The sequence below is a fragment of the Macaca mulatta genome, chromosome 19 (assembly GCF_049350105.2).
Source record: "Macaca mulatta isolate MMU2019108-1 chromosome 19, T2T-MMU8v2.0, whole genome shotgun sequence".
NCBI classification, from domain to species: Eukaryota; Metazoa; Chordata; class Mammalia; order Primates; family Cercopithecidae; genus Macaca; species Macaca mulatta.
Genome location: NC_133424.1, coordinates 46,888,634 through 46,910,003, shown reverse-complemented (window position 1 = coordinate 46,910,003; position 21,370 = coordinate 46,888,634). Strand labels below are relative to the sequence as shown.

The following is a 21,370-nucleotide window of genomic DNA, read 5'->3' as shown; positions in this document are numbered from 1 at the left end:
GGGGATTGAAAACGAACCAATCTCTCCCTAGGTGTCACTCGTCAGGGTATTAGGAATGCCCAGATTTTACCTCCCTGCTGGTTACCATCTTTTCCCAAACCTCTGAAAGCACAGATTAACAAAGATTTGAGTGGCCAAGAGCTCAAGAACCAGTCTTGCATCCCAGGCAGGTGGGGTTAGGAGTTAAAGCTTGGATCTATGAAGGGTCTGGCAGAAAGGATTCCATTTGGGAAAATGGCTAACTCTGTCCTCTGGCCACAGAGTTGTCCTTGTTTCCGATCTTTCTCTCACACCTGAGAGCTGACCTATCAAGAAATCCCGTTGGTTCTGCCTGTAACTATATCCATAATCTTCCTCTAGCACATTTGGTTTAAGCCACCATCACCTTCAGACTGGACTATTGCAGCAGCCCACTCCCTGGTCTCCTGGCTTCCAGCTGCCCTCTGCAGTATGTCCACCCAGCCAGAGGAACACGGGTCTGACTTCTAGTCTAAAGCCAATGTCCTTATAAATGATCTACACAATTTGGCCCTTCTCTCCTCTCCTCCCCTCCCCTTCTCTCCCCTCTCCTCTCCTCTCCTTCTTGAAACTCAGTCTCACTCTGTCGCCCAGGATGGAGTGCAGTGGTACTATCTTGGCTCACTACAACCTCCTCCTCCTGGGTTCAAGTGATTCTCCTGCCTCAGCCTCCCGAGTAGTTGCAATTACAAGTGCACGCCACCACTCCCAGCTAATTTTTGTGATTTTGGTAGAGAGGGATTTCACCATGTTGGTCAGGTTGGTCTTGAACTCCTGACCTCGGTCTTGAACAGGTGATCTGCCCACCTCGGCCTCCCAAAATGCTGGGATTACAGGCGTGAGCCACCCCACCTGGCCAATTTGTCCTTTTTTAGACAGAGTTTCATTCATGTTGCCCAGACTGGAGTGCAGTGGTGCGATCTTGGCTCACTGCAACCTCCACCTCCCAGGCTAGAGCGATTCTTCTGCCTCAGCCTCCCGAATCACTGGGATTACAGGCATGCGCCACCACACCTGGCTAATTTTGTATTTTTAGTAGAGATGGGGTTTCTCCATGTTGGTCAGGCTGGTCTTGAACTTTTGACCTCAGGTGATCTGCCCGCCTTGGCCTTCCAAAGTGCTGGGATTACAGGCGTGAGCCACCGCTCCCGGCTATATCTGTTCTTTTAAATTATGTTTACCTCTTTTTGCCTCCCTCAATAGAAAAGAATCATCATAAAGGAAGAATTTTTGTCTGCCTTATTCACCATTGTATCTAAAGCAGTGCCTGGTACACAGGAAGTACTCTATAAATATTTGCTGAATGCAAGAATTTCTTGTGGAACTGAAGGAAGCATTTGGGGACTAGGAGAGGGAGCTATGAAAGAGAACTGCTTTCCTTCCTCCCCTGTCTGGCCTCTAAAGCTTCTCCCACACCATCTGAGGTGCAGTGTCCAGATGGAACTGGGTTACGGACCTCTTCTTACACATTCTGTGTCCATCAACATTGTGGTTATTTGTGGAATTACCTGTTTACATGCATGTATTCATCCCCTGCAATGAGGTCTTCCTAAAACCCAAATCCCTCTCCCTGCTTAAAACACCTTGATGGGGGCCAGGCATGGTGGCTCACTCCTATAATCCCAGCACTTTGGGAGGCCAAGGCAAGCGGATCACCTGAGGTCAGGAGTTCCAGACCAGCCTGGCCAACATGGTGAAAACCCCATCTTTACTAAAAATACAAAAATTAGCTGTGTGTGGTGGTGCGCGCCTGTAATTCCCGCTATTTGGGAGGTTGAGGCAGGAGAATTGCTTGAACCTGGGAGTCGGAGGTTGCAGTAACCTGAGATTGCATCACTGCACTCCAGCCAGAGTGACAGAGTGAGACTCCATCTCTAAAAACAAACAAAACCCTCGATGGCTCCTCAGGAGCCCTGGAGACAAAGTCTGGGCTCCTCACCATGGCCCACAGATCCTTTATGAATTGGTCCCTGTTGCTGCTGTAGCCACATTTATTTTTAAATTTTTTTTTTTTTTTTAACAGAGATGGGGGTCTCCCTTATGTTGCTCAGGCTGGTCTGGAAATCCTGGCCTCAAGCCGTCCTCCTGCCTCAGCCTCCCAAATTAATGAGTTTACAGGTGTGAGCCACTATGCCTGGCCCACATTGATAGTTTTGAGCAGTGGTATGAGATCGTCCACCTCTGGACCTTTGATCTTGTTCCTTCTGCCTGAAACATTCTTTGCCTACCTGACTTCTCAAATCAGCTGTCTCCTCCTCCAGGGCGTCTCCCCTGACCCTTCTCCTCCTGGGCTAGGTCAGGTCTCTCCTTTTGGCCCCCTCGATCCCCTGGAGTCTTCTCATCCCAGCTCAAAACATTCTGGTGATGGGTCTGTCTTCCCACTGGACTGTGAGCTCCCTGAGGGTAGGGTCCACGGCTGTCTTCGTCCCTGCTCTATCCCCAGCATCGCCCACAGGACGACCACACAGCAGGCTCTCTTTAGGAGCTCAGTGGCTCTCAGAATGGTGTAGGCTGTCTTTAGAGTGTTGGTCTGAGTCCTGTGTCAAGCTTGGAGTGGGGAAATGGTGAGTGGTGTTGGGGTGCAAGCACTAGTTTTAATTCCTTGACGATCCCTTGCACTGGGAGGACACACAGCACAGCAAGCCCTTTTCGGAGTCTGAGTCTTCTCTTTAAGGGGACACAGCAGATATACTCTCATGATTGGGTCTGATTCCTTTACAAGTCCTGACACAGGGCAGGCACACAGTAGGCCCTATGGGCTTTGGGTTTAGTTTCTTTGCCTCTCTCATCACAGGGCGGGCACATGGCAGGCTCCCTAAGGGTCTGGGTCTCCTTTGGTCATTGCCCAGCACTGGAGGTAGGTGATTCGTTATCCCAAAACTAACCACGGAGGTGGGTGGTCCGCGAAGACTGCGGAGGGAGTGAAGGCTGAGTCGAGACGCGGGGCCTAAGGGGGCGGGACCCGGGAAACTGACAGCGAGGGGCGGGGCTTAGGGACCTAGGCGCTTAAGAGACTTGGGGCTGGTGGCCCGCACTCCAGGGTCTTCGGGGAGGAGAGGACTAAGGCACTACAGTCTTTTAGGGAGCAAGGATCCAGGCTCTTGGATTATGTGAGAGGAAAGAGATGAAGGCCCAGACGCCTGGGGTCTCCGAGGTGGGGAGGCCAAATTCCAACATGTGGAGCTGCACACTTAGGCTCCCTAGCGCGTGTAGTCAGTATCAGCGGGAAGAATGCAGCAGAGGAGCACGCGCCAAGAGGTCTGACCGGTAATTTTTATTGTGTCTCTGCTCCCCTTCCGCCCCCCGCACAGTTCGGATAGGCTAGGCTGGGCACGCGGCCCCCGAAACGGTACGTGTACTTGCGCCCCCCGCTCTTGCGCACGATGTCGCGGCGATAGTAGTAGCGCAGGCCTCGGCTCAGCTTCTCGTAATTCATGCCCGGCTTTCTCTTGCGCTCGCCCCACAGCCGAGCCACCTAGGACAGAGGCCGGGCTCGGTCGGAGTGGGAAGGGGCGGGGCTTGGCAATAGTTGGGCGGGCCGGGCCTGGGGGCGGTGTGCAGTGCAGACCTGGGCGAGGCCCCGCGGAGCCGGGTGGAGACTGGGTTGGTTGAGGCAGAAGTCCAGGCGGGAGACTGGGTTTGAGAAGGGTTGGGCGGGGCCCCAAGTGGGCCGGGGAGGGGCGGGGCCAAGGCCTAGGCGATTGAACCTAGCCCTTGGGCGGGGCTAAATTGAACTGGAGAAAACAGAGCAGGACTTGGCTGGGCGGGGGAGCTGCCCCACCTCTTTGGGGTCGCACAGCTGGAACTCGCGGCTGTTGCCAGTCCAACGGATGCAGCTGCTACGCGCCCCGTCGTGCAGCAGCTCCAGGAGGAACTGCCACAGCTGAATGGGCCCTGCGGGATGAAGGGAGGGGCACACTCAGTCTTCCCGGCCCTAGATCACACCACTTCAATGATCTAGAGGTCCGGGTCGTCCCAACTCGGGACCCAGGAGTCCGGATCCTCCCCTTCTCTGAGATCCACGAGTTCAAATCCCTCTATATAGGGGACCCAACAGTCAGTCTTGGAGACTCAAGCGTCCAGGGCCCCAGTCTCAGAGATTTAGCAGTTTGGCCTCCACATCTTGGAGACCCAGGAGTCTGGGCCTTCATCGCTTTCGTTTTATATAATCCAGCAGCCTGGGTCCTCCTCACCCCCTTGGTCCCTATAAGACTACCAGTGTCTTAGCCCTCTGGAGGAGAGGAGTGCGGGCCACCGGCCCCTCCTCCCTCGAGTCCATGGTCCCTAAACCCCGCCCCCTCGCTGTCAGTCTCTCGGGTCCCGCCCCCTTAGGTGCCTGGGTCCCAGCTCAAGACTCCAGCTTCGCCCTCCCTGCAGTCTTTGTGGTCTTCTCACCTCGGTGGTTAGTTTTGGGGCATCGAGCCAAACTGGCACGGTCCGACTGCGGGCTCGGTTCGGAGGAAACGGTGAGAGCTGAACTCTGGTACCCTTTCAAAGAGGTGGTGCCATCCGCACGCAGCCCCGGGTTCCAGGAGGTGGTACAGTCCGGGCCCGCGGGCCCGCCCCACGAAATGGTACAGTCCGTGCGCGGCTCCCCGCCCAGGCTACTGCCCCAGTAGGTGATGTCGTCGGGGCCCACAGAACAGTCCCAGGTGGTGTTGCTCCCGGCGGCCTGGGCGCGCGACCACAAGGTGGCCCCTCCCTCCGCGGGGATGCAGTTGTGGCCCGCGGCGCTTTCGGAGCCGGCAGCAGGGGCGGGGCCCGGGCCGGGAGGGGCGGGGCCCAGCGTCTGCGAGGCGCCACTCCAAGAGTCCCAGGCTGTGCACGCCACGTCTGTCCAGTCCCCCAACCACGGAAGGGCCTGAGGGTTGGGCTCTGTGAGGAGTAACGGACCCTGAGTGAGGGGAGCCCAGGTGCACCCTCAAAAACTCTAGGGGTCTAAGCTCTCAGCCCTGGCACTTGGGGCCGGGCTGTCCCTGATCCAGGCCATGCCACCTTGAGAGCGCAGGTGTTCTCAGTCCTCAAAGATCAGGGAGTCTACACCTCCAGCCCTGGTGCCTCGGGACCCCAGTCCCCTCCTCCCACCGCCTCTCCCCACACTCACCCGCCCCCCATGGAACTTCTGGGTGCAGTAACGCGGAGCCCCAGTCCAGCTGTGGAAAGCTTGTCAGGGATGAGCTTGTACCTGAGTTTATGGAGGAGTGTGAGCAATGACAGAGAACCCTCAACTACCCACTCTGTGGTCTTTACTTGTCAGGGACTGGGAGTTATGACCCCCCAGGCCCTATTTCAGCACCCCGCGCCCCCTTTTCCTTCACCCTCAGGGAGTCAAGCACGCGGCCCCTCCCCACCCAGTCCCAGGAGCCTAGGCAGGCCCCCCTCCTCCCTTTTCCCTAGGATTCCACCCTCCCCGCTTCTTTTCCAGCACTCAGGGGTCCCAGCCCGCAGCCACCTTTCCAGCATGTCTCTGCTGTCGCTGTCGGCGTGTCCCCTTGGAGTGCCACATCAGGGACATAGAAGCCTAATTCGGCTCCTTCTGCAGGCGATAAGGGTTTAGGGTTAGCAGAGGCCCCACCTGGACACCCTCCCCACACACGTTGTGGCAGCCCCGGCAGCCTACCCAGCCCTGGCAGCCTACCCAGCCCTGCCAGCTTGTTCCCTGGAGGCACTTCCTGTGGGGATGCCTCATCCCAGTTCCACAGGTCCATGGATGCGATGCCTTCTGAGTGTTCTGGGTAGGGAAAAGTCCAGATGGCAATGGGTGAGCTGGTGACACTTGGAGGCCCTGGAGTCTGGGCCCCAGCCCTGGCTTCCCTCACAGCCAGGAGTCCAGGCCTCCGCTCCCTCCTTCCCCAGGAGCCTAGAATCTTGGTCCCGGGAGTGAGGGACCCCAGCTCTCTCTTCCTGTCTCAGACCCAGGAGTCCAGGCCCCCGGCCTCTTGGGAGTCTAGTCCCCAGGTCCTTCCTAACCCAGACACCCAGGCATTTAGTCCTCAGTTCATGGCTCACCTCTGGCGTGTTCCTCTGCCCCCAGCCGGGGGTCTCAGCCCCATTTCATACCATGCACCCCCTCCCCCAAGGGCCCGGGCAAGGGGGAATTTTCCGAGACGTCAGAGCAGGGGTCGCAGCCAGGCTCAAGTTGCAGGGGCAGGGGCGGGGCCGAGCCGCGACCCCCGCCTCGGGGATGGGTGCTGGCCTCTGGGGCTGCCCTGCTGCAGGGGTGGCGTGGGCTTGGAGCGGGGCTTGGGGAACAGCGGGCTGGGTGAGGGCGGGGCGGAGGCTGGAGAAGTTTACGGGGTGATGGGGGCGGGGCGGGGGGCTTGGTGAACAGGCTCTCTGCCTCAGGGTCTTGATCCTGCGACATGGGGGGAGTGAGGGAAGAGGGTCTGGGGTCAGCTGGGCTGAGCTGGGCTTATCTGCAACAGGAAGAGGGATTTCCGGCCAGATTCTCCCACCCGCCCCCAGCGTCAGCTGACGTCACAATCGGCAGAGTAACTGCAGGGGGTGGAGCAGGAGTGAAGGCCGACCCAATCCCCCACCGGGCCCCTGGGGGCTGCTTCCCAGGAGTGCCAATCATAACAATATTGACAAAAACAATTTCAACAATAACGATAGTAGCAATAACAGCCAACATTAAATGAGGGCTCATTGTGTGAAACCAACTGTGCCATGCGCCTTCATTGCATCCTTCTATGAGGCAAGTACAATACATACTCTCATTTGATGAAGGGGGAAATTAAGGCAGACATCCTCCCACTGCCCTTCTCCAGACCCCATGCCTTCCGTGCTGTAATAGTTTAGGACAATTGGGGAAATTGGAGTATGAACTGAATATGAAATATAGAATTATTTTCTTAGGTTTGATAATGGTATTCAGGATGAAATATCATTTAGGAAATGAACTCAGAGATGAAATGTTATAATGTCTGTAACTTGTGGTTGGGTGCGGTGACTCACACCTGTAATCCCAGCCCTTTGGGAGGCTGAGGCAGGTGGATCATCTGAGGTCAGGAGTTCGAGATCAGCCTGTCCAATATGGTGAAACCCCGTCTCTACTAAAAATAAAAAAAATTATCCGGGCGTGGTGGCGGGTGCTTGTAATCCCAGCTACTTGGGAGGCTGAGGCAGGAGAATTACTAGAACCCGGCAGGTGGAGACTGCAGTGAGCCGAGATCACGCCATTGCACTCCAGCCTGGGGAACAAGAGTGAAACTTCATGTCAAAAAAAAAAAAGTCTGTAACTTGCTCAAATAATTCAGCAAAAAACAAAAAAAACCCCAGCTATACATGTAACATATACATACATACATGAAATATTTAGGACATGCCTAAACTATAAAATAGTTCATTTAAATTCAATAACTGGGTGTCCTGTATATATATATATATATATAATATTTTTCCAGACGGAGTCTTGCTCTGTAACCCAGGCTGGAGTGCAGTGGTACACTCTCAGCTCACTGCAACCTCCACCTCCCAGGTTCAAGCAATTCTGTTGCCTCAGCCTTCCAAGTAGCTGGGATTACAGGCAAGTGCCACCACGCCCAGCTAATTTTTTTGTATTTTTAGTAGAGATGGGGTTTCACCATGTTGGCCAGGCTGTTCTCAAACTCCTGACCTCAGGTGATAGGCCCGCCTCAGCCTCCCAGAGTGCTGGGATTACAGGCGTGAGCCACCGTGCCCCTCAAGTGTCCTATATTTTTATTCGCTAAGTCTGCAACCCTTAACCCAGGTAACTTGGCTTCAGACTGTGCCCATCGTGCTATAGTTTTTTGTTTGTTTTTGTTTTTTGTTTTTGAGACAGTCTCGCTCTGTCGCCCAGGCTGGAGTGCAGTGGCGCGATCGCAGCTCACTACAAGCTCCGCCTCCCGGGTGGGCATTCTCCTGCCTCAGCCTCCTGAGTAGCTGGGACTACAGGCGCCCACCACCACGCCTGGCTAATTTTTTTGTATTTTTAGTAGAGACGGGGTTTCACCATGTTAGCCAGGATGGTCTTGATCTCCTGACCTCGTGATCCGCCCATCTTGGCCTCCCAAAGTGCTGGGATTACAGGCTTGCCACTGCGCCCAGCCTTTTTTTTTTTTTTTTTAAGAGATAGAGTCTCTCTGTCACCCAGGCTGGAGTGCAGTGGCACGATCTCAGCTCTCTGCAACCTCTGCCTCTCAGGCTCAAGTGATTTTCCTGCCCCAGTCTCCCAAGTAGCTGGAATTACATGTGCACACCACCATGCCCGGCTAATTCTTTTTTTTTTTTTTTTGACAGGGAGTCTCGATCTGCAACCTCTGCCTCCCAGGTTCAGGTGATTCTTCTGCCTCAGCCTCCCGAGTAGCGGGATTACAGGTGCCCACCACCACGCCTGGCTAGTTTTTGCATTTTTAGTAGAGACAGGGTTTCACCATGTTGGCCAGGCTGGTCTCGAACTCCTGACCTCAAGTGATCCACCTGCCTCGGCCTCTCAAAGTGCTGGGATTACAGGTGTGAGCCACCATGCCTAGCCTAATTTTTGCGTTTTTAGTAGAGATGGGGTTTTGCCATGTTGGCCGGGCTGGTCTCAAACTCCTGGCCTCAAGCTATCCACCTGCCTTAGCCTTAGTGCTGGAATCAGAAGCATGAGCCACCGTGCCCAGCCCATCCTGCTGTATTTTAATAAGTGCGTAATATTTACCATTAAAAGTAACTTTTGCATATAGGCATCTTTCAATCCCCACGCAGCCTGTTGATCATTAACTACTTGCTCTTCTGGAGATCGGGGGGCACTGCTCCTCCTTCCGTTTTACAGAAAGTAAACTGGGCTCCATGGGGTCCCATGGGGTGGGAGTGGGACTGGGATGGAATCAGTGTGGGGTGAGCCACAGAGCCCTGGAGCATCACTGGTCCCTCTGTCCATCCAGTGCAGGGGCCTGAAGGGAGTCCTGGCTTCCTGTCCTTGAAGCTGGCCTCTGACTGTCTTTCCATGTCTCCCTGTCCTCTTTCTTCAGGTTGGCATCTCTAAAGCTGGGTCTCTGTTGCCATGGGCCTGATTCCAGTGAGGCTTTGTCACTCAGTCTCTTCTGACATTTCTGTCCCTCCCCATCTGTCTTTGAGTGTTCCTATCTCATCTCCTTGTCTGTCTCCATCTGTCTCTTGGTTTTCTCCCCGTCTCCCTTCCCACTGCACAGTCTCTGATGGTTCTCATCTCTGCCTGAGCCTCCTGCTCACAGCGCCATCTCTACCTCCGCCTGCCACATTCTGTGTGTGTCTCTCCCTGTTCTCAGGAAGACTCATGTACATTAAAAAGAAAAAAAGATAAAACATTTAGGGGGTACAAGTGCAGATTCCTTACTGGATACATGTCACGGTAAGGCCTGGGCCTTTAGTGCACCCAAATAGTGAACAACGTACCCAACTGGTAACCGTTCAGTTTCCCCCACGCTCCCGCCTTTTGGAGTCTGCAGTGCCTGTTGCCCCACTCTGCATGTCCACCTGTACCCACTGTTCTGCTCCCACTCGGAAGTGAGAATCACATGCATTTGGAAGCGTCCTTTCTGGAGCCATCCTCTCCTCCCATCTCCTCCCATGCCCCTATACTTGCAGTGATCACAAGGGGGGTCGGGGTAGGAAAGACTAGTGATGGGGGGAAGGGGCTTTGAGGATCCTGGGGCTGGGTGGTCTGGCCCAGGTGGCAGGGGGCTAAAGGGCACTTCCTGCCAGGGAGGGAGGCTCTCAGCCTCTGACCGGACTGGAAAATGTGACGTCAGAGAGGGGGCAGTAAGGCAGGGAAGACAGGAACAGGAGAAATTCGACACCTCTCCTGGGGGACCTCCATCCCTGAGAGGCCTTGGTATTGTCCATCCCCCGACTTATGCCCCACAAAGTCCTGCCCAATCTGCTCCCTCCTAATGGAGAGTTCTGATGGCTGTGTCCCTGGGAGACCCCCCTCTCCTCCCCATACTCAGACCATGCCATCTCCCTCCTCTGGCTTGGTCCCTGCCCCAGCCTCCTTCCAGACTTCCAGCCACAGTGGTGGTCTCAGGGCTTTTTTTTTTTTTTTTTTTTTTTTGAGACAGTCTCACTCTGTCACCAAGGCTGGCGTGCAGTGGTGCGATCTGGGCTCACTGCAACCTTTTACGGGGTTCAAGCGATTCTCCTGCTTCAGCCCTCCCAAGTAGCTGGGACTACATGTGCCCACCACCATACCCAACTAATTTTTGTATTTTTCAGTAGGGACGGGGTTTCACTATGTTGGCCAGGCTGGTCTTGAACTCGTGACCTCAAGTGATCTGTGTGCCTTGGCCTCCCAAAGTGCTGGGATTACAGGCCTGCGCCACCGCGCCCAGTACACATCTGTGCTGCCTAGGACCTTGCTGCTGCTTGAATTTTCTCAGCTTTTCGGGGTTTGCTGCTGCCTTCTACATAAAGCTTAAGCTCTCAGCCTGGCATTCAAGTCCGTGCACAGACACCTCTTCAGACAGGCAGAGGCCAGCTTGGAGCTGGGAAAAGAGGGGGACAGACCCCGAGTCTCTGTTCTCTCTCTCCATCTGTGGGTCTCTCCTCCTTTTTCATTTCCCAGCTTCAAAGGAAAGAACAGAGACCAAAAGGGATATAGAGGCTTAGAGACAAGAAATGGAGGGGTACCCACAGAGACAGAGATGCAGAGGTGCCCGCCGAGACTTAGAGCGCGGCGAGCTGGCTGGGCGTGGCGGACTGGAGAAGCTGGAAAGCCCGAAGAGACTTGGGGGTGGACAGTTCCTTCAGGAAGGGCCCCCTCACCCACAGGTCAGTGCCCTGGGTGCCCCCATCCTGCCCTTACCACTCTGGGCTCTTACTGTCAGGGCATTGAGCCTATTTTCTGCCACTGGACCTTGAGCTCTAAGGGTGCAAGGCCCAGGACTTTTAGTCACCATTGTGTCCCCAAGCACTGTTCAGACCCTTGGTGAGTCTGCTGGATGGAGGGCCTAGAAGGCTGTGAGCTCCAGAAGGGAAGGGCCTAGAAGATCTCCTACCTTAGTGCTGAGAACACAGGAGGTAGCCAGGACACAGGTGTGGGCCTCAGCTTGGCTCAACCCTTGCCACTGGCGCCCCCTTTCTCCCCTGGAGTAGGCGGCACTCGGCATGTGTGGAAGAGGTTTGAAGAGGGAATGGGTGCACAGGAAGGGCTCAGAAGCCCCTGCCTGGGTGTTTGTCTGGGTAAACTCTCAAGGCTCCCCGCCATTTCCACGTGTGGGGAAGCCAAGCCCTGCTCCCCACAGCGTGCTTCCATGCCCAGCCAGGGGTGGAAATGAACATAAATTTATTGAAACTGGTTTTGGGGCAGGGGATGCGTGGACAGCTGGGGGTTTTCCAAAGAGAACTGAGGGAGGAGCCAGCGCCCGGCCAGGTGGGAGCGGGTGCCTGGCCACAGACCCTATCTCAGACCCAGCTTCTTCTTTTCCTTCTGCTTCTTGCGGACCACGTCCAGATTCCGGTCCTTCCACATACTCTTGCGAAGCTTGATGGGGCGCGAGCCCACATACTTCCCTGTGGAGACAGAGGGTTCAAGGCAGGCTTGGTCAGGCTTAGGTCAGCGCATGCCGTGCCCGCAGTCCCAAGGGGAGGCCACACCCACCATTCATCTCACGCATGGCGCGCACGTAGTCGCTGGGGTCCTTGAAGCTGACGAAGCCGTAGCCCTTGGTCTTGCCTGTGCGCTTGTCACGGATCACCTTGGCCTTAAGGAAGGATGGGAAGCGGCTGAAGGCGCGTGCCAAGATGTCATCGTTCACCTCATTGCCCAGATCCCCACAGAAGATCCGGAAGTCATCTGGGGATGGGGGAGAGATGACGTCAGAGGATGCAGAGGCCTTGCCCGGTGTCTACCTTGTCTGAATGACCCCACCTTTTCGGAGGTATCCCGTCTCTGCCTAGGGACCTCTTAGTAATAATGGTCAACACCTACTGACCCTGCGCCAGGAGCTCGGCCGGGCACCTGGAGGGGTGTTTTCCATTTCTGGCACTCCCAACCATGCTTTTACACTGAGGCACAGAGAGGTCAAGTCACTGCTCTAAGTGACACAAGCAGGAAGTGGTGGAGTTGGGACAAGAGCTCAGGCATCTGGCTTGAGTTCTTACTTTTAACCTTGAATTGCACTGCCCTCCCCACCCCAGGGCCACCTCACTCATTCCCGTAGTAACACCCCTAACTCTGCCCCAGCCCTGGCCTTTCCTCCGAGCCTCGGCATCCCTTGGTCCCCTGGGCCCGTCACCCACTGGCTGCCCGTCATGGCACCTCAGGAACATGGGCTTCATCTTTCCTCAGCCCTGCTTCCCCTGCAAAGCCTGCCCTAACTCCCCCTTGAGACCTGGACATGCTGCCTGCTGCTCTGCCACGGCTGCACCCAGCTGACATTCTCACGCTGCCTCTGAGTGCGGCCTGTGCTTCCACTGAACATGCTCTGTCCCAAAGAATCCCTGTCTCCACAAGGGAGGGGAGGAGGCAGACGAGGCTTAAAAGGCTAAGTGAGCCAAATGCAGTGGCTCACACCTGTAATCCCAGCACTTTGGGAGGCCGAGGGAGGTGGACCACCTGAGCTCAAGAGTTCAAGACCAGCCTGACCAACATGGTAAAACCCCATCTCTACCAAAAAATACAAAAATTAGCTGGGTGTGGTGATGGGTGCCTGTGATTCCGACTACTCGGAAGGCTGAGGTGGGAGAACTGCTTGAACCCAGGAGGTGGAAGTTGCAGTGAACCAAGATTACACCACTGCACTCTAACCTGGGTGACAGTGCGAGACTCTGTCTCAAAAAAAAGAAAAAAAAAAAAAAGAAGAAAAACAAACAAAAAAAACAGGCTAAGTGACTTGCCCAAGGTCACAGAGCTAGGGTCTTCTCTGGGCCAGGTGGACGGTCCCAGGAGAGGGGACGGAAGTCAAACACTGAGGCAGGAGGGGTCTATCTCCTTCCTCGGCCATTGCTGCGGCTGCCCCATGGTGTCTGTGATTTGGGACACTCTAAGCAGAAATTAAGCGATGCCAGAAGCAAACAACTGGCCAAACTCAGAAGGTGGGACCTTGTACATGACAACTGCCCTGGACACTTCAAAAAATATATACAAAACAACGAAATAGGAAAGAGACTGTTCTTATTAAAATATAATCAGGGCCGGGTGTGTATATGGTTTCTTTGTTTTTAGCTCAGTCATTTGAAGCAAGTTTTAAGTGATCACTTCTAAATCTCTCAATATTTATCTCCTAAGAAAAGAGATATTTTGGCCAGGCACGGTTGCTCATGCCTGTAATCCCAGCATTTTGGGAGGCAGAGGCAGGCGGATCACGAGGTCAGGAGTTCGAGACCAGCCTGGCCAGCATGGTGAAACCCCGTCTCTACTAAAAATATAAAAACTTAGCCAAGCATGGTGGCGCGCGCCCGTAGTCCCAGCTACTTGGGAGGCTGGGGCAGGACGATTATTTCAACCTGGCAGGTGGAGGCTGCAGTGAGCCGAGATAGAGCCACTGCACTCCAGCCTGGGTGATGGAGTGAGACTCCGTCTCAGGAAAAAAAAAAAAAAAAAAAAAAACAAACCAAAAAGATATAATTGAGGGACATAAAACTGCATGCATGTTGATTCAGGGCAAAAATATTAACAGTTCTAACAGAGTTTTGGGACACTTAGGGAAATATGAATATAAACTAAAAATAAGATACTGAAGAATTAATTTTCTTAGAGTTGATAATGGTCTTATGATATGCAAAAAGTATCTCATTTCTTTTCTTTTTTTTTTTTTGTTTTGAGATGGAGTCTCGTTCTAGTGCCAAGGCTGGAGTGCAGTGGCCTGATCTCGGCTCACTGCAACCTCCGCCTCCCGGGTTCAGGCGATATTCCTGTCTCAGCCAACCAAGTAGCTGGGATTATAGGTGCCTCCCACCATGCCTGGCTAATTTTTTTGTATTTTCAGTAGAGACGGGGTTCCACCAAGTTGGCCAGGCTGGTCTTGAACTCCTGACCTCAAGTGAGCCACCTGCCTCCGCCTCCCAAAGTGCTGGGATTACAGGTGTGAGCCACCGTGCCTGGCCAAAATCTCTCTTTTCTTAGGAGATAAATACTGAGATATTTAGAAGTGATTATTTCACTTATAACTTGCTTCAAATGACTGAGCTAAAAACAAAGAAACCATATACGTACACAAAGAGGAAAAAAGTGAACACAGCAATATGTTAATTGCAGAATCTAGGTGGTGGGTAGACGGCTGTTTACTGTGCCATTCTTTGTTTAAAATTTTTCCCAGCCAGGCGCAGCAGCTCACGCCTGTAATCCCAGCACTTTGGGAGCCTGAGGCAGGACAATCACTTGAACCTGGGGGGCGGAGGCTGCAGTGAGCCGAGATTGCGCTACTGTACTCCAGTCTGGGCAACTGAGTGAGACTCCATCTCATAAAAAAGAAAAAAATACATTTTTTTTTCTAAGAGTTGGGAAAAAAAAGAATGCTCTCTGAAGCCAGGCATCTCATGAGTAAAACGGGCTGCAAAACCCCATGTCCCTGTCACCTCCACTGAGCTCTGGCCCATGGCTGGGTGAGGAACCAGCCCCTGAGCCACAGCCTCCCCTCCCCAAGGTGGGCTAACAACAGCGCCCACCCTACTGAGAGAGGTGGAGTTACCAGGTTCACCCTCCCAGTCTGCATCCCAAGGACAGCAGCCTGGTCTGACCTTGGCCGAGCCATGCCTGACCTCGAGCTTCAGCAGCTTACCTGCATCCCACTCCAGCAGGCTGGGGTCCTCCCAGCTGCTCCCTGCTGCTGTGCGAATGCAGCGTTTCAATTTCTCTGGCTTCCCCTTCTTCTTGTCTTCACCCAGGGGCTCTGGGACCTGCAGAGGAAAGGGGAGGGGTGCAAAGGGCTTGGTATTGGGGTCTCCCACTGTCCGCTGGTCCCTGGCCCTCTTGCCACCACAGTAAGGGCTGGATGTGCTTCTGGATGTGGGGCACATGTGTCCGCCTCCCTCCCCCAGGTCCTCCTGCTGCCCGGTCCGTCTGTGTGGAAGTTCCTGGGCCCCTGTTTGCCCCTTGTCCCCTCTGTCCCCTCACCACTAGGCTCCCTGCTTACCTCAAGAGCCATGAGGCCAGGGGGTGGCTCTGGCCGAGGGGGCCGGGGCCGAGGACGCAGGGACAGGAGTTCAGGAATGCGCAGTGGGGGCAGAAGGCCGCGGACGACCTCCAGCGGGAGGGGCAGGGGCTCAGGCTCGGGCAAGGGCATGGCCAGGGCCAGAGGCAGGCTGGGCCCGATGACTGCAGGGCCAGCTGGGGCAGCTCCTGCCCCCACGGCCACAGCCGCACTAGCCTCCTCCAGCCCAGCCGCTGCCGCCACCACTGCCTCTTCCTTCTCTTTCAGGCCCAACCCCAGGCCTAGGCCCAGCTCTCGGGGTGCTGCTGGTTCTTCCTGTGGGTAAGAGGAGAGCATGAGGGGGGCTGGCTCACAGGCTCAGACCTTACTCTCATCCTCATTCCATCCAACAAAGCAAGGGCCTGGAGGCCAGAGAGCAGCCAAGAGACACCCAGGCAGAGTCTCCAGCCAGCCAAACACAGAGAAGGAGAAACGTAGGCAGAGAGAGACAGCCACAGACAAGAACATCAGGAACAATCAAAAGAGAAATATTCCAATAGCATGTTTCTCTCTGTACTTGCTTCACAAAAGGAGAGAACAGATTTTGCCACAGAAAGACAGATGCAGAAAGAGACAGAGATAAAGGCAGAGTGAGAAGGTAGAGAAACAGAAAGTCAGGGGAGAGGCCAACTCAGACATAGCCCATTGGGCCAGGATGGATGGTCTCCCCGTCCACCGCACGTCTGACCATTAGTTCCCTGTCCACTCACCAGAGGGGGCCTCAGCGCAGCCATGGAGCCCAGCGGGGGACCTGGAGCCCGAGCCATTGGTGGCAGCATCATGGGTGGTCCAGGGGGCCCAGGCAGAGGGGGGCCCACAAGGGCCTGGTGAGGGGGCCGTAGGGCCATAGGGCGGGGGCCGGCTGCTGCAGAGGAGAGAGCAGAATCTGTCAGGGTGTTAGTGGGGAGTTCCAGGGCCTGGGGGGAGTTATGTGGCAGGGATGATGACCCTGGCCCCTCACCTGCTCTCTGTAGCACGTGGGGGACGAAGGCTGGACGCAGGATAGGGGCCCTCTGGGGGGCCACAGCTGTGGGAGAGAGAGATGGGGGTGTGTGTCATGGGGGACAGGGGCACTTGGGGCAAAGTGTGTGTGCATGTGTGCGTGTATGTGTGTGCACTCTCAGCATACAAGAAATCCTGGAGAAGAGTCTGGGGAGCCCTCCTGGGGAGTCCTGGGGGCCTCTCCCCTGGTTCACTGCATGAAAATTTACCACTGAGGAGCTCCTCCGGCTCAGCCCTGTGGCAGGCAATGCTGGGGACACACCCACAGACCCAGGGTTCTCAGGGAGCTCCTGGTCCAGAGGAGCGAATGGAGACATCACTAGAGAACGAGAGACAATGGGGACCAGGGCTGGAAGTGGGGAAGCTCAGGCAGCGGGATCAGTGCTAAGAGAGGGGAGCCCTCTGACCCAGCCAGGCCTAGGGAAGGCTTCCTGGAGAAAGGGACCTGTGAGCTGAGACCCGAGGGACAATGAAGTGTTAGGCAAAGGGTGACTGCGAATATTATTGGCAGGGAGAACACTTATAAGCAAAACCTTTCCCTTTTCAGTTTAGTGTAACTGTAATAGAAGAAGCGGGGCTTAGAGAGTGTCATGAGAAGGGCTAAGCGGCCAGCAGACACCCAAGTAGAACTGTTTTGTTTTGAAAGCACAGCATTCTTGGCTGAACCATGGGTGTCCTCCTGAGGGCACTGGGGAGCCACAGCGGGTTGGAAGCTGGGCAGGGGGAGTAGGTCAGATTTGCATTTTGATCAAAACCATACTAAAAACTAAGAGACATTACAACTTCTCAGAGATCATCAGATTAAAAAGTTTAACAGGGTTTAGGTAACATAAGTAGCATGTTTGGTTTAACAAAGATTATACCAGAATTTTACATCCAAATAAGAACACGCATCCTTTTCATACATATAAGGAAGTAATGTCCTACAAGTTGACAGCGTGAGTAAAGGTTATTTGAAGAACAGAAGGTGGAATGTGGAAAATGGCCTGCGGGGGAGGATGGCTGGAAGATTACAGCTGGGTGACAGTGAGCAGGGAGAGAAGGGACCTTAACAAAAGCACTGCTAGCACATCCCAGAAATGTTCGGGCTGCTGGGGATCTCTCCCTGCAAGAAGCAAGGTCATGTAGGGTTGTGACTGCCAGGGGAAGAGCCTGGTGCTTGTCTCAACAGTCTGTTCATCCCATCAACAGACAGAACATAATGCTTCCTATGTGGCAGGTACTGAGACTTCTGCCCCTCATGGAGCTTGTATTTCAGAGAATGCAAAAGATGATAGCCATAGTCAATAAGAAATGACACAGCTTATTATGAGGTGTTAAGTGCTGTGGCAATTTGGAATTAGGACTGACAGCAGGAGGGTTGGTTTGCAGTGATCAGGTTAAAACAAAATTGACTTGACATCATCAGGAAGGACATGATCAGGTTTGTGCTTTAGGATGACAACATCAAGTTGGGATGAAATGCAAAGGGTGATTTAGAGCAAGGATTCAGGCAAGAGGCTGAAGTCATGTAAACAAGAGTGCCTGATTAAATGTGGGGGTCCCTGACCCCAGACTCACCTGCCCGCCGCAGGAACATGGCTTCTCGAGCCTCTGGACTGTCCAGGTGACTCCGATCACCAGGGCCAAAGCCAACTGTTGGGAGGGAAGAGGCAAGGATGGTGGGAGGAGAGTCCTGGGCACACCTTTTTACCACCCTGCCTGATTGCCCAACCCCCTCACCTTGCCACTCTTTACTTACCGGGGCCTACAAAAGGAGGGCCACCCACCATGGGAGGAACTACTGTGGCTGCAGCAGCTGCCCGGGCCTCCAGAGTCTGCTGGACCTGTCGGGGAAGAGGTCAGGGTGAGGGGCCTGACTCAGCCTTCCCCATCTGCTGAGGCTAGCTCACCCCAAGAGACCAAGAGCTTCATGCTTTATGTTCTGTATGTGACTGGCTATCTCAGGTCTCAGCTACAATGCCACTTCTCGGGGAGGCTTTTGGGATCACACTAGGGCTCTCTGAGCAGCAGCTTCTCTCACCACCTTATTTCGTCTTCCCCACAGCACTTAGCACCGACTGCAACTGTGTCCAACCTCCTCCCCATCTAACATGCACAACCTCCATCCAAGCCACCATTAGCTCCTGTCTAGATTACCGTACTAGCCCCTTCCTCCATCTCCTGGCTTCTGCCCTTGTCTTTTACAGTCTATTCCTTTTTTTTGAGATGGAGTCTCGCTCTGTCGCCCAGGCTGGAGTGCAGTGGTACAAGCTTGGCTCACTGCAACCTCCGCCTCCTGGGTTCAAGTGATTTTCCTGCCTCAGCCTCCTGAGTAGCTGGGACTACAGAAGTCCGCCGACACGCCCGGCTAATTTTTGTATTTTTAGTAGAGATGGGGTTTCACCATGTTGGCCAGGCTGGTCTTGAACTCCTGACCTCGTGATCCACCTGCCTTGGCCTCCCACAGTGCTGGGATTACAGGCAAGAGCAACTGTGCCTGGCTGCCAGGGTTCTTAAAATGGCTGTAAGGCTCTCCAAGATTTGGCCTCACCTCTCTGTCCTTATTTCCTCCCACTTTCCTCTTTGCTCACTCCACTGTCACTGGTCTCCTCGCTCTGTCACCAGTCTCAAGTGCAGTGGTGCAATCTTGGCTCACTGCAACCTCCGCTTCCCAGGTTCAAGTGATTCTCCTGCCTCAGCCTCCCAAGTAGCTGGGACTATAGGCGCGTGCCACCACACCCAGCTAATTTTTGTATTTTTAGTAGAGACGGGGTTTCACCATGTTGGCCAAGATGGATCTCCTGACCTTGTGATCTGCCTGTCTCAGCCTCCCAAAGTGCTGGGATTACAGGTGTGAGCCACCGCACCCAGCGCCCAGCCTATTCTCAATAATTTCTCTCTTTCTCTACTAGTCATATATAGCTGGCTACTGAGCACTTGAAATGTGACTGAGAATAACGAACTATTAAATATGAATTTAAAATATATCAGAACATTCTCATCATTGCAGAAAGCTCTACTGGACAACATGCTCTAGAATATAAGCGCCCAAAGGGCAGAAATGTCTCCCTCAGTCATTACTGTGTTCTCAGTGCCTGGCACATAAAATATTTGTCATGCTAATTAGTCAACAAGCTAAAACGTCAACAGCTCTCTACACAAACACCTACCGTGTTCGAGGCATTGTGTTCCCTAACTTATATGCCTTAGCTCAGCCGTACCTGCTGGTATGTGTTGGTCGCGATAATTGGACGGATCACAGGAGCCGCTGGGACCTGCATCGCTTCTACCGTGGGGACCGTGGGGACCGTGGGCACCGCAGGCACAGCAGTTGGGATTCCGGGTACTGGAGCCCCCAGAACTTCCTGCTCAAACCTGGAGGAGAAGAACAGACACCAGCGCTCAGGACCTCGTACCAATTTTGTAACTCTGGGTATATCGCGAGGGGACCCTCACCCCTGCCAACCTCTCCCCTATCCCCGCCCCCACAATCCCGAAGGTCCCACTTCCCCATGTTAGAGCCGTATCTCTGGCCTATCGAGGCCTGGAGGCTCCGGGATTCGGTGGCTCTGGCTCTGGGACGACTTTTATTACTCCCTGTCGCGGGCCTTACAGGGCCATCTCCGCCTCCATTTCCTTCAAGCGTTCCTCGCCGCTCTTGCCCGGGATGCCAGCGCCAGGACCCGGGACCACGGGTCCTCCTGCACCCGGGAGTCCCGGGGCTGGCCCCGCCCCAGCCATCGCTGCCGCCGTCGTTGTCGCCGCTACTACTGTCTCAGCTTAGCTGCCGCCGCTGGTTCTGCTGTCTACTCTCAGCCTTCGTCTGGGTGGGCTCCCGACGATGACGTCCAGCGAAAGCGACGGGCGGTGGCGCATGACGTCATACGTTCGGACGCGAGAGCCAATGAGATTTTTCCACACCCTCAGGGGACTACAGGCCAATCAGAGTGAGAGAAGGACACAAGAACGCAAGAACCTGGGCCTATGAGAGCACAGCGAAGAGAGGCGGCCCCGCCTTCCTGGCGGCCCACGGGCTAATGAGAGCGAAGCAAAGTCAGTTGGGCCCATCCCCAATGTGGAATCTGGACCTTTGAGAACGCAGGAAACTTCGGAGGACCGTCCTGTGCCACCGCGGAGCCTGCGCCGGAAGTTTAAAAAGACGCTAAAGTCTGCGTCAACCCCAGGATTGGGCAAGGCTGGGAGGCCTGGGGTCCCCAGGTTGACACCCGACCTGTGGTTCCCACGAAGACCAGAGACGCCCAGGAGGAAGCGCCTGACCCGGGCTTCCTGGACGACAGCTGAAGACTTTTGAGGAGGCTGTTCAGTGTGGGAGTCAAGGCCCAGAGACTAGTGCAACTCAGAGGAGCACGTCCGTGGGCTTGGTCCCTGTCCTTTCTTGGGCCACAGCTGACCCTTTTTTTTTTTTTTTCTTTTTATCCCCGTAGCCCTCACAAGTGTTTTATTCTGAGTATTTTCAAACATGCACATTAGGGGGAATAGTATAACGAACTCTTAAGTACCTCTCAAACGCTACCAATATTCAACACGTCTGGATTTCACTTGATCTATTCTTCTCTTTGTCACGCGCGTCCGTGTGAAGAGAGCACCAATTGGGCAGACTTTGTGTGGGCAACAAGGCTGTTTATTTCACCTGGGTGCAGGCGGACTGAGTCCGAAAAAGGAGTCAGCAAAGATTGGTGGGATTATCATTAGTTCTTACAGGTTTGGGATAGGCGTACAAAGTACATTCTCAAGGGCGGGGAGAATGTTACAAAGTACCTTAAGGGCAGGGGAGAATGTTACAAAGTACCTTTTTAAGGGCAGGGGAGAATATTACAAAGTACCTTCTTAAAGGTGGGCGGAGAATATATCGTTTCAGTTAGGGTGGGGTAGGAACAAATCACAATGGTGGAATGTCATCAGTTAAGGCTATTTTCACTTTTGTGGATCTTCAGTTGCTTAAAGCCATCTGGATGTATACCTGCAGGTCACAGGGGATATGATGGCTTAGCTTGGGCTCAGAGGTCTGACACTCTTATTTTGTATTTTAATTTTAATTTATGTATTTGTTTTGAGACAGTCTCGCTGTCACCCAGGCTGCAGTGCAGGTGCCATCTCAGCTCACTGCAACCTCCACCTCCCAGGTTCAGTCTATTCTCCTGCCCCAGCTTCTGGAGTAGCTGGGATTACAGGCTTGTGCCTCCATGCCTGGCTCATTTTTGTATTTTTAGAGGAGATGGGGTTTCACCATG

General features: G+C 54.2%; 2 protein-coding genes and 1 long non-coding RNA gene across 9 annotated transcripts; 1 reads left to right on the top strand and 2 right to left on the bottom strand.

Moving 5' to 3' along the window:
• Nucleotides 1-3,273: 3,273 nt before the first annotated feature.
• On the bottom strand, nucleotides 3,274-6,441 carry ETV2 (ETS variant transcription factor 2). Of its 3 annotated transcripts, XM_015123687.3 has the most exons (7): nucleotides 6,028-6,438; nucleotides 5,657-5,749; nucleotides 5,471-5,554; nucleotides 5,123-5,203; nucleotides 4,414-4,893; nucleotides 3,800-3,912; nucleotides 3,274-3,493 (listed from the first exon to the last, which is right to left on the bottom strand). In XM_015123687.3, exons 2-7 carry the CDS (start codon nucleotides 5,724-5,726, stop codon nucleotides 3,293-3,295), a joined length of 1,029 nt encoding a protein of 342 aa, XP_014979173.3. In that variant the 5' UTR covers nucleotides 5,727-5,749; nucleotides 6,028-6,438; the 3' UTR covers nucleotides 3,274-3,292. The 3 variants fall into 3 exon arrangements, with proteins under 3 accessions (XP_014979173.3, XP_014979172.3, XP_077838438.1); XM_015123686.3 differs by having other exon boundaries at nucleotides 5,471-5,749; nucleotides 6,028-6,441; XM_077982312.1 differs by lacking the exons at nucleotides 4,414-4,893; nucleotides 5,123-5,203.
• Nucleotides 6,442-8,090: 1,649 nt separating this feature from the next.
• Nucleotides 8,091-9,309, top strand: LOC144337416 (uncharacterized). Its single transcript, XR_013410511.1, has 2 exons — nucleotides 8,091-8,190; nucleotides 8,453-9,309. It is a non-coding gene; the product is annotated as an uncharacterized LOC144337416 (long non-coding RNA).
• A 1,955-nt stretch (nucleotides 9,310-11,264) lies between these two features.
• Nucleotides 11,265-19,983, bottom strand: RBM42 (RNA binding motif protein 42). Of its 5 annotated transcripts, none has more exon segments than NM_001194049.2 (10): nucleotides 11,265-11,514; nucleotides 11,603-11,797; nucleotides 14,724-14,841; nucleotides 15,078-15,410; nucleotides 15,845-16,020; nucleotides 16,096-16,161; nucleotides 17,697-17,771; nucleotides 17,878-17,962; nucleotides 19,340-19,493; nucleotides 19,732-19,983. In NM_001194049.2, coding segments are annotated over 10 exon segments (1,443 nt in total). In that variant the 5' UTR covers nucleotides 19,860-19,983; the 3' UTR covers nucleotides 11,265-11,401.
• Nucleotides 19,984-21,370: the final 1,387 nt, after the last annotated feature.